At 41.6% G+C, this 12,246-nt stretch overlaps 1 protein-coding gene across 2 annotated transcripts in view; it reads left to right on the forward strand.

Moving 5' to 3' along the window:
• Window positions 1-6,224, forward strand: part of rsrc2 (arginine/serine-rich coiled-coil 2) — a 44,038-nt gene extending 37,814 nt beyond the window's left edge. For both annotated transcript variants that reach the window (XM_068005765.1, XM_068005766.1), the window contains 2 exons: window positions 4,457-4,546; window positions 5,469-6,224. In XM_068005765.1, coding sequence (XP_067861866.1) covers window positions 4,457-4,546; window positions 5,469-5,651 — 273 coding nt within the window. In that variant the 3' untranslated portion in view covers window positions 5,652-6,224. The remainder of the gene's footprint in view (window positions 1-4,456; window positions 4,547-5,468) is intronic.
• The last annotated feature ends 6,022 nt before the right edge of the window (window positions 6,225-12,246 follow it).

Genomic DNA, 12,246 nt, shown 5'->3' on the forward strand with positions numbered 1-12,246 from the left:
TCCATCCAGCCTGGTCCCACACAATTGCGATGCCTTGTGCATCACAATATATAGACTCCACAACCCACCCAAAATCATGTGATCTCCTGGGAGAGTTGAGAAACCAGATAAAAACCCAAGCCAATTTGGGGGGGTGGTGGAATCTGGGAAATTCCTCTCAGCCCCCCTTAGGCAATTGAAATTAGTACAAGAGATTGGGCACCGCACCTTCGGAAGGACATATTGGCCTTGGAGGGAGTGCAGCGTGGGTTTGCTAGAATGATAGCCGGACTTCAAGCGTTAAATTACGAGGAGAGATTACACAAATTAGGGTTGTATTCTCTAGAGTTTAGAAGGTTAAGGGGTGATCTGATCGAAGTTTGTAAGATATTAAGGGGAACAGATAGGGTGGATAGAGAGAAACTATTTCCGCTGGTTGGGGATTCTAGGAGTAGGGGGGCACAGTCTAAAAATTAAAGCCAGACCTTTCAGGAGTGAGATTAGAAAACATTTCTACACACAAAGGGTGGTAGAAGTTTGTAAACTCTCTTCTGCAAATGGCAATTGATGCTAGCTCAATTGCTAAATTTAAATCTGAGATAGATAGCTTTTTGCCAACTGAAGGTATTAAGAGATATGGGCCAAAGGCAGGTATATGGAGTTAGATCATGGATCATGATCTTATCAAATAGTGGAGCAGGCTCGAGGGGCTGAATGGCCTACTCCTGTTCCGATGTTCCTAGATTACTCTGGCCCTGATAATTCCATGCAGTACTCACCTTTTGTAAGAGGTGATCTCCGCCCGCCCCCAAGCCAGAAATGGGTCCAGCTCTCGCTTGAAGGAATTCAGTGAGTCGGCATCCACCGCTCAAGCCGGCAGAAGTCCACTGTTCTCTGGGAAAAGAACCATCTCCTGAAACTAACCTAGATCTGGCTTTATACAACTAAAAATTGCCCTCCCTGGCCTATTTAGTTAGAACAAGCTGTGAACTCGAACAAAAGTCCATTTCCTTCATCATATAAACCTCAATCAGATCCTCCCTTCTATAAAGTGTATAGTTGTTAGCCTACCTTGATAACCAAGATGCTTCAAACTGGCAATTCATTTTATGTCACTCCTCTGCTTGCTTTCCAAAGCCTTGATATCACAAGGCAAATTTGGCCTTTTGACTGGTGTCTAAGCCTTGAGTTGGAAGTTTTAGCTGGGTAATGGGTGCTGGGGATTTCCAGCTGACATGGACAAAAATTCAGCCTCTGAGAAAGAGATAATTCATGATGGTACGTAATTTTCACAATGCAGAGAACTGTGACAACTAGTTTAAGAAAAACCTAAAATTTATTTGCTTCAGTTGGCAGGAAAATAAATTAATATTTTTCAATGTTTTTATACAGTGTAACATTAAGTAAATATTTTGAGCTAACTTTTGTTTGGGATGAGATTTTTTGTACCATTGAGGAGGACTGATGTTTATGCCACAGCCAGAAGAGGTTATTTATGAGGCGCTTTGATGTTCATTTTGAAATTGTGACCATAGACAGTCAGTCCAAATTCTGACCACTGAAAAGTCAACTGGTCAGTTTCTACACTAACAACAGCTTGAGCATGAAATACAAATTTACAGTAGGAAGTAAGAAGGAGGAAAAAATATGTAAATAACTAAAAAGGCTGATCAGGTTCAGCTGGCACTGATTTGTTAAAAGCATGTCATTTTTGACACATTTAAGAGGTTTTTTTTGAAGAATTTTATCAGTTGACTAGGTAAAAGGAATGCAGCTAATGTAGATGTGTATATGGATTTTCAGAAGGTGTTTGATAAGATGCCCCACAAGTGGCATGTTAAAAGAATTCAAGGCGTATGGTTTAAGAGGAAATGTAGCAGCAGAGATAGAAAGTTGGTTGACAGACAGGAAATAAGGTTAAGATAAATTAATGTTGCTTGGACCAGGGAAGGGTTGGAAGTGGTGTACCCCTAGGGGTGTGTGCTGGGTTCACATTTATTCTCAGTAAATGTAGATAATTTGAACTTGGATGTAGGGAGCACAAATCTCAAAATTTGCTGACACCACAGAAGTAGAAAGTTTGGCAAACAATGAAGAGGGATATAAATAACTTAAGGAAGATAATTGACATGCCTGATTCATGCTCAGTGAGAGGATTGCTGTGATACCAGGTTACGGTTTCAGAATTGTGCTCTGGGAGAGGGCAGCTCCAGGTGTGTTTTTCTTTTTATCAGAAGGTGGGAGGGGGGGTCAGTTCCAGATAGTATTTGGCGCTCTATGAAGGCAGCCACATCAAACAAATGAGAATGAGGTTTTCTGGGGGGCAACGGTTTGAGCAACCGTAACCCATCAGGTTACCAAACAATATTGTACTTTTGGGTACTGTTCATGGTGAGTACAGTGGGGCTGTCACATAATGTTAGGTGGAGTCCCATTGTATTCAGTTGTAACGTAACATGACAATCACAGCACCATCTACAGGTTCAATACAATAAAACATTTTGGCACTGTGTACTGCTTTTAATATATAAAAGATTTGCTAGGCCTTAGCTAGTGTAGTGTATGCAATTTTGGGTGCCCCATAATAGAAAAGATATTAAAGCCACAGATTCATCAGGATGATGCCAGAGATGGGAAACTAGTTATGAGGTGAGACTTGAGATACTGAGGCTATTTCCACTGGAGAAGAGAAGGCTAAGAGGAGATTTAATAGATGTTTTTTAAATTATGAAGAGTTTTGATAGTGAATAGGGAAAGACTTTTCTTTGGGAGTCAGTGATGTGGGTCATAGAATCGTACAGCACAGAAAGAGGCCGTTGGACCATTGTGCCTGTGCCGGCTCTTTGAAAGAGCTATCCAATTAGTCCCATAGCCCTGGACATTTTTCCCCTTCAAGTATTTATCCAATTCTGAAAGTTATTATTGAATCTGCTTCCACCATCCTTTCAGGCAATGCATTGCAGATCATAACAACTCTTGATGTAAAAAAATTCTCCCCATCTCGCCTCTGGTTCTTTTGCCAATTACCTTAAACCTATGTCTTCTGGTTACCGACTCTTCTGCTGCTGGAAGCTGTTTCTCCTTATTTACTCTTTATCAAAACCCTTCATAAATTTGAACACCTCTATCAAATCTTCCTGTAGACTTCTCTGCTGTAAGGAGAACAACCCCAGCTTCCCTAGTCTCTCCATGTAACTGAAATCCTGCATTCCTGATACCATTCTCGTAAATTTTCTCTGAACCCTTTCTAAAGCCTTGACATCCTTCCTAAAGTGTGGTGCCCAGAATTGGACACAATACTCTAGGTGGGGCATAACTAGTAATTTATAAAGGCGTACCTTGCTTTTGTACTCTGTGCCTCTGTTTATAAAGCCAAGTACCCTGAATGTTTTTTTAACAGCCTTCTCAACTTGTTCTGCCACCTTCAAAGATTTGTGTACGAACATCCCCAAGTCTCTCTGTTCCTGAACCTCTTTTAAAATTGTACCATTTACTTTATATTGCCTCACCTCATTCTTCCTACCAAAATGCATCACTTCACCTGTGCGTTAAATTGCATCTGCCGTAGTGTCTGCTCATTTCACCAGTCTGTCTATGTCCCCCTGAAGTCTGCTACTATCCTCCTCACTGTTTACTACATTTCCGAGTTTCGTGCCATCTCCAAACTTTGAAATGATGTCCTGTATACCCAAGCCCAAGTCATTAATATATATCAAAATTATCAATTTAAAATAATCAGTGAGGAGAGAGGTTAGGAGAAATTTCTTCACACAGAGGATTGTTGGAGCGTGGAATGCTTTAGCACAGGGAGTGGTTACATTAGAGACCATTATTTTCAAGGGAAAACTGGATAAATATTTGAAACTGAATGCACAAAGCTATGAGGAGATAACAGGGCAGTGGGATTAGTTTTAGATTTGTCTAGCACAGACACGGTGGGCTGAATGCCCACTTTCTATGCTGTAAATGTCACTGGTTCTCTAGGAAGGTTTTGGGATGGAGAACAAATAAATTACTTGCATTTTAATCAGATTCTGCAAATCCCCTATGAGAGCTGGAACAAAAAAAATTATGTAAAAAAAAATGGGAAGAGGTGGTGGGAAGGGAAGAACAAAGTTACTTGCAGCAGGTTTTGTACAGGGGTAAGTTAATAGTATTACAAATGTATGGGATCTGTATCTTTTGAGTATCAGTAAAGTGTATAACATTTGACCTTATGTCAATTGTGATAAATTGCTTCAGTACATTTGCTGTGTTACAGCAAAGAGAAAACTACAATTAGGTTTATGCTGCAGCAGTACCACGGTAAACATCAAGAATTCACCCCTGATCTAGTTCTTATTTAATTTTACTACTTTCTTACCTATCCTTCACAATCTTTCTGTAAAATGTTATTTTAAACTGTTTACTTGTTTTTTTCCTCCAAGTCAGCATGATGTAGTGGATTTTCACAAATGCCCTTTTCATTCTATTCAAGGATAAGTCACAGACTGCAGAATTGTGGGAAAAGCTAAATTTTGGTAACAAGGATCAAAATGTAAAATTCCGAAAATTAATGGGCATCAAGGTGAGTTGTATTAAGAACAGCACAGGCCATAAATCCTCATTTTTTTGTATGAAAAAAAATGTCACTGTGATGAGACCAAAATAAAATGGCATGTAATTACTGAAAAACGTTAATGCAGTAATAATGAAATGATGCATCCCTGCAATAGTGGATGATTTTTGAGTTATGAACATTCCAGCCACTTGTGGTAAATGTCACTGTTGAACCAAGTGGTTGTGCAAAAGAATGTTACACCTTGGTGGGTGGAAATGGGTTAGATTTACCTCTTCAGTTAAATCTATAGTCACCCAGGATAATTCTTGTCCAAAGTAACACATTACTTTTATTTTGGTTCTTCAAATAAAAGTGTAAATGTAAATTTTAAGAGACTTTCCTTCTACGAGTGAGTTTTACCAGTTGAACACCAGGATCCCAGATGAAGTGCTTTACAATGGGGAAAAAGCTGCACCACCTTCAGACCAATTTCTGCAGAAAGCCCAACCAAAATTTGTGGCATGGGAATGCAGACTCTCAATTTCAGTATAATTTTAAATTCCCTTGAGTAATATATTTTAAACTGTTTAAAGGCAACTTACTGTGCACCTCTTCTGAGTCTTGCACTGCTCCACTGTTTGCAATAATGGTTGGCACTTTATACAGCTATCTCATCTGACTTTTCACCTAGCCAGTGAGCCAGGTAGGTGTTGAAGCTTGAGAATCAGTGGAACCTGCCTTGTCCTGTCCTAAGTGGGTCTGCTGTAAATCAGCATGAACTAATATGACAGTGCCCATGGTCTGGCCCACATTGTCCTCAGCTGAAAAATGCTGTGGACGTAGGAGGTCACTCTGCCTTGTGGTTAGACATGTGACTGACAAAGCACATTGAGGCGCCTTAATTACATGAACTGTCATGTTATTTTATTGTAATCATTTTGTTTTGAAGGATGAGGAAGAGGTGGGAACGCCAATCCCAAATCCTGCTGAAAGTTTTAAAACTCTAAAGCAGCAGGAGGAAGTGTTCAGGAACTTGGATGCTCAGTATGAGATGGCACGATCGCAAACCCACACACAGAGAGGCATGGGCCTGGGTTTCTCCTCTTCAATGAGAGGAATGGACACAATTTAAGAACAAGCATTGTACTTGTGCTTAAGTACATGATTTTTTTTTATATCGTCTTCGTCCATGTTGGAGATTTAAAGCTTCATCTTGACTTTCACTTTCCCATTTACTGAAAAAGCTAGCAGTCTAGCTTGCATGGTTGTTGCAATGCAAAATAATTTATTAAAAAAGGTTTTGATTGTAAAGATAACTGGGTGTATCAACAATCATACTGTGATAGTTACTCTTCCTAAACATTGGGACTTTATTGAACAGTTGATGGCAATGTTTTGCAACTAGGAAAAGGGAAGTTCTATCATATCTTATTTTTCTTTTTATGTATTTGAAGTGATGTATGCAGACTGGATTCAAACAGCCCAATATTTTGTTGTAATACTTCATGTTGCTGTATTATGTGATTGCTTTTGTACTAAAACTTGTACAGTTATTTTCATCTTTTGAAATGCAAATGATGACTGTGTAGTTGTAAATTAGGATTTAGTTTGTTTGTAAGTACTTATTCCAGTGCTGAAAAGCACTTTATAGTGCACTGTTCATTATCAAGCTTTCTGGACAATAAATGGATGATTTTCAATACAACCGCTTATGTAATGAGATCTAGAATGCTCTGTGAGCATGGTCAGTAATTCTATCACCAACAGATATTGTGTATGTTAGTTGAAAGGGAAGAGTTTATCCAGTCTACACCTTTTCTCAAGCCCATCTTTTTGACCAAGCTTTCAGTCACATCCCTAACCCTTGCACCAGGGCTCTGCATTTTTTCTTTTATTTCTTTTATCTATTTTTCCTCCTGTAAAGCACCTTGGGATGTTATCTAAATGTCAGTTATAGCATAACCTGTCAATAGTCACTGTCTAGGCTAACACACTTGGGCAAGTTAATGTACTGTTTCATGCTTGTCTGCAGCCACCGCCCCCCCCCCCCCCCCCCCATCCCTTCAACAAAGCCAGGGCTAATATAAAGCTTTGAGAGCTATTGCGTAGTCTCCAATCCTGAACTCTGATTTGTGATTCTAAAATAAGATCTAAGGACTCGATCAAAGAAGGGTGGGAAAACTGGAAAAATGAATGTAACAGTTAAGGTTCATAGTGAGGAAGACTATACCAACTCCAGGACATATATTTATCCATCATTTGTTCACATTTCTGATTGTTATTCAGTAACCTGTAGACACTTGAGTCTAAGCTCACACAATGATGGATGAGGTATTGGAGGACTGCTGTCATCCATGGAAGTGTATTCCCATAGAGTCAGTATTCAGCATAAAAATAACTGGCAAGGAGGGTTGAATGTATGGTGGAAAGAAACCAACTTTCTTGAAAAGGTCCTGTGAAAATTAAATATTGAAACACACCTTCTAGTGGCTCCTTGCGAGTTGAATGGCTGCAGATCGCCTCCAGAATGATTCAAAGCACCAGTTCTCAACAGAAATCAGAAGAGCTACCCCCCTCCCCCATAACATAACAGCACAACTTGGGAGGTAGGACTACAAACCAAAATGTCAGACCTCTACAAGGAGGAAATTAGGGTACAAAAATGAGAACATCGAGTAAGCAATTTTTTTTTAAAAGGTAGATGGCAGGAGGGAAAGAGCTTTGTTCTTTAAAGTGGTTGTACACAAACAACGAGCCTGGATTGTGACTAAAGCGAATAGCAGGAGAAAGATAAGTGAATATGGTTGAGCAAAAGAAGGAGCTTTCATGTCTAAAGACTCCCGAGAGATTCGTCTGATTTTCCCAGTTACACAACTTACCTTCTCTGGTGTAAAATACATAATAATGAATATTTACACCATCTAGGAACTCCATATATTGTAGGTGTATTAAGCAGGTCAGAGGCTGGGTATTCTGCGGTGAGTGACTCACCTCCTGACTCCCCAAAGCCTTTCCACCATCTACAAGGCACAAGTCAGGAGTGTGATGGAATACTCTCCACTTGCCTGGACGAGTGCAGCTCCAACAACACTCAAGAAGCTCGACACCATCCAGGACAAAGCAGCCCACTTGAGTGGCACTCCATCCACCACCCTAAACATTCACTCCCTTCACCACTGGCGCACAGTGGCTGCAGTGTGTACCATCCACAGGATGCACTGCAGCAACTCACCCAGGCTTCTTCGACAGCACCTCCCAAACCCGCAATCTCTACCACCTAGAAGGACAAGAGCAGCAGGTACATGGGAACAACACCACCTGCACGTTCCTCTCCAAGTCACACACCATCCTGACTTGGAAATATATCGCTGTTCCTTCATCGTCGCTGGGTCAAAATCCTGGAACTCCCTAAGAGCACTGGGAGAACCTTCACCACATGGCCTGCAGTGGTTTAAGAAGGCGGCTCACCACCACCTTCTCAAGGGCAATTAGGGATGGTTAATAAATGCCAGCCTCGCCAGCGACACCCACATCCCATGAACAAATAAAAAAAAACAGAACAAAGAGCTTCCTTGAAGGCTCAGCTGGTTAAGGTAGTGAGTAACTGAGCTATACGGACCAGTAAGCTCCTAGGTTTAATTGCAGGCTTATGCTATTAGTGATAGGGGTGCTACAACTGGCCTTAGTGCTCCTGCTTTAGGTAGTGGGAAGGAAAAAAATAGGAAGAGCCCCTTCTAATCATTATCCAGCTACTCCAACTGGAACAGCATCTGTGGTTGTCCAGTGAAAGCAGGGTCAACTGCTGCTGCAATGCCCTCTTGATTGAACAGCCTGACAACACTCAAATTGGGAATGGCTAATGAGATGAGTTGTTGGAGGGTGACTGCTGCTTGTGGAATCATACCACAGCATGGTATAAGCACCTTTAGATAAGCAGAAAGGGAAGAAAAGTGTTGAAAAAATTCAAAAATAATGAGAATAAGTGCGGCTTATGTTAACCAATCTGTTCACATGCCACTGCTGAAGTGCACAAACTTCTGCTGTTCTGGCCAATATTCTTCCCTCAACCAACACCATCAAAAACAGATTAACTGGACATTCATCTGATTTGCTGTTTGTGGGACCTTGCTGTTTGCTGACTACATAACAGTGATTGCACTTTATAAGTAACTAATTTGTTATGAATCACTTTAGAATGTCTGAGGGATGTTAAAATGCTAAATAAATGCCCAGTTCTTTCAATGGTCACTAGATAGTGATCAGGAACTGTAACATTCCAATTGTTGCCCCAGCTGAGATCACATAACTCATGGCAAATTGGAATTCCAGCCAGGGATTTTCTGGCTCATGCGGCTTAATAGTACTTCAGACATGTTGAACAGTCAAACTTTACCTGTCTTCAAACATTGTGTTTAATGACAGCATTATCCTATAGCATACTTGTAGTGTGACTTAAATGCCTCTCATTGAGATTTGCAACATACACTGCCAAAAATAAGAAATTCAGCATTCCACCACATATGTCTGTAAATTGGAGAAGCTGGGGTTATTCTCCTTAGAGCAGAGAAGGTTGAGAAGAGATTTGATAGAAGTATTCAAAATCATAAAGGGTCTGGACAGAGTAGATAGAGAGAAACTGTTCCCATTGGTGGAGGGGTCAAGAACCAGAGGACATAGATTTAAGGTGATTGGCAAAAGAACCAAAGGCGACATGAGAATAAGCTTTTTTACACATCAAGTGGTTGTGATCTGGAATGCACTGCCTGAGGGGATGGTGGAGGCAGATTCAATCGTGGCTTTCAAAAATAAATTGGATAAGTACTTAAAGGGAAAAAAATCTGCAGGGCTATAGGGATAGAGCTGAGTAGTGGGACTAGCTGGATTGCTCTTGCAGAGAGCCTGCAAGGACGTGATGGGCCGAATGGCCTCCTTCCCTACCTGTAAGCATTCTATGATTCCAAATCCAATTTAAAACAATTGGTTGAGCAAAAGGCTGAAACAATCAATTCAAAAGTCTCTGCCCCTTCCTCTTCACCTGAAGACAAATCTGCTAGGGGAATCCATTTTTAAAAATTCAGTCTAGGCAATGGGTGTCGTCAGCAAGGCCAGCATTTGTTGCTCATCCCTCGTTGCCTTTGAGAAGGTTGTGGTAAGCCTTCTTGAACTGCTGCAGTCCATGTAGCGAAGGTACTTGCACAGTGTGTTAAGTAGGGAGTTCCAGGATTTTGACCCAGCAACCATGAAGGAACAGCGATATGTCTTAGGTCAGGATGGTGTGTGACTTTGTCCTAGGTGGTGGAGGTCGCTGGTTTGAGAGGTGCTGTCAAAGAAGTCTTGGTGTGCAGCTGCAGTGTATCCTGTAGATACTACACACTCCAGCCAGTTTGCTGGTGGTGGGGGGTGTGGATGTTTAAGGTGGTGGATGAGCTGCAAATCAAGCAGACTACTTTCTCTTGGATGGTGTTGAGCTTCTTGAGTGTTGTTGCAGGTGCACCCATCCAGGCAAATGGAGAGTATTCCATCACACTACTGACTTGTAGGTGGTGTAGAGGCTTTGGGGAGTTAAGAGGTGAGACACTGCAGAATACCCAGCCTCTGACCTGCTCTAGTAGCCACGTCATTTATGTGGCTGGTCCAGTTCAGTTTCTGGTCAAAGGCAACCCCTAGGATGTTGATGGTGGGGGATTTGGTAATGGTAATGCTATTGAATGTCAAGGGGAAGTGGTTAGACTCTCTTGTTGGTTATTGCCTGGCACTTGTGTGGCATGAATGTTACGCTACTCATCAGCCAAAGCCTGAATGTTGTCCAGGACTTGCTGCATGTGGGCATGGATTGCTTCATTATCTGAGGAATTGTGAATGGAGCTGAACATTGTGCAATCATCAGCAAACAGCCCCATTTCTCACCTGACAGTGGAGGGAAGGTCATTGATGAAGCAGTTGAAGATAGTTGGGTCTCAGACGCTGCCTTGAGGAATTCCTGCAGGGTTGTAGTTAGCAAAGGTTCTAGCGTTAGTTGCTGAGACTGTGTCTATCAGATATATCTCACAGACACAAAGCTCCAGCTCAGACTGGTACATAGGATCAGCGCTTGAAAAAAGGGCAAAGATGGGCACGGATTTGGGAGGCGACAATCCATTCAAGGACTTTAGAGAGGAAAGGGAGGATAGATGGGGTGGTAGTTTGCAAGGACAGGTTACATAGAATGTACAGGCCATTCGGCTCATCAGGGCTATGCCGGTGTTTATGTTTCACACGAGCCTCCGCCCTCCTTACTTCATCTAACCCTATCAGCATATCCTATTCCTTTCTCTCTCGTGTTTAACGAGCTTCCCCTTAAATGCATCTATGCTAGTCGTCTCAACTACTCCTTGTGGTAGCAAGTTCCACATTCTAACCACTCTCTGGGTAAAGATGTTTCTCCTGAATTCCCTATTAGATTTATTAATGACTATCTTATATTTATGGTCTCCAGCCTCAAAACATTTTCTCTACGTCTACCCTATCAAACCCTTTCATAATCTTAAAGACCTCTATTAGGTCACCCCTCAGTCTTCTCTTTTCTAGAGAAAAGAGCCCCAACCTGTTCAATCTTTCCTGATAGGTATAACCTCTCAGTTCTGGTATGATCCTAGTAAACCTTTTTTGCACTTTCTCGAGTGCCTCTATATCCTTTTTATAATATGGAGACCAGAACTGTTCACAGTACTCCAAGTGTGGTCTAACCAAGATTCTATACAAATTTAACATAACTGCTTTTCAATTCTATCACTCTAGAAATGAACCCCAGTGCATGGTTTGCTTTTTTATGGCCTTATTACACTGCGTCGCTACTTTTGGATATTTTTGTACCTGTACCCCGAGATCCCTCTGCACCTCTACCCCATTTAGACTATTATCCAAGCGGTATGTGGCCCCCTTATTCTTCCTACCAAAATGTAATACCTCACATTTATCTATATTGAAATTCATTTGCCAATTACATACCCATTCTGCAAGTTTATTAATGTCTTCCTGTATTTTGTCACAGTCCTCCTCCGTATCAACTATTTAGTATCGGCCGCAAATTTTGAAATTGTACTCCTGATTAGCTGTCCACCCAAAATAGGCAGGAAGAGGCAGCTAGCCAGCAGGTGGAAATTCGATAGCAGCCGGCTCTAAAGGGAAGCTCACCGGCAAGAAGGCAAGTTGCGAGAAGCTGGTGAGTCTCGTGCAGGGGAGGATTAAAAGGTTCCTTATGAGGCCCAGAGGAGCACATCTGCTCCTGGCCCCACAAGTAAAAAACAAAACTGGCTTAAAATGGCCTCTTCTGGTCCCGGATCCTCCTCCTCCTATCTTCACCCGGCAGGAAAACACAATGGCTCCCCCACTCAGGCTGCACAGTTAAAATTACAGATGGGGGCCGATGGCATTATTGGACCCCGATATGCATATTTAAAGAAAGACTCTGCAGGCTTCAGGCAGGTGCCCGTGTCTCCTGCTCAGAAGAGCAAGTTAACATTAAAGACAGCGGGATCCACGAGGGACATCGGTGGATAAGTCACCCTGTCAATATTAATTGCACACACGCTCAGTTTCTGCCAGGCAGGTAGGGTTTAAATCGGCCCTTAAGTGTAGTCTTTAGCTAAAGCGGGATTAGAGGGCAGGAGTTAATTGGACCATGGTGTATAAACATAATTCAGCATTCTACATTGTCCTTTTTTTATATATTTTGATTTATATGATAG

This window comes from Heptranchias perlo, chromosome 25, assembly GCF_035084215.1.
Source record: "Heptranchias perlo isolate sHepPer1 chromosome 25, sHepPer1.hap1, whole genome shotgun sequence".
Taxonomy (NCBI): domain Eukaryota; kingdom Metazoa; phylum Chordata; class Chondrichthyes; order Hexanchiformes; family Hexanchidae; genus Heptranchias; species Heptranchias perlo.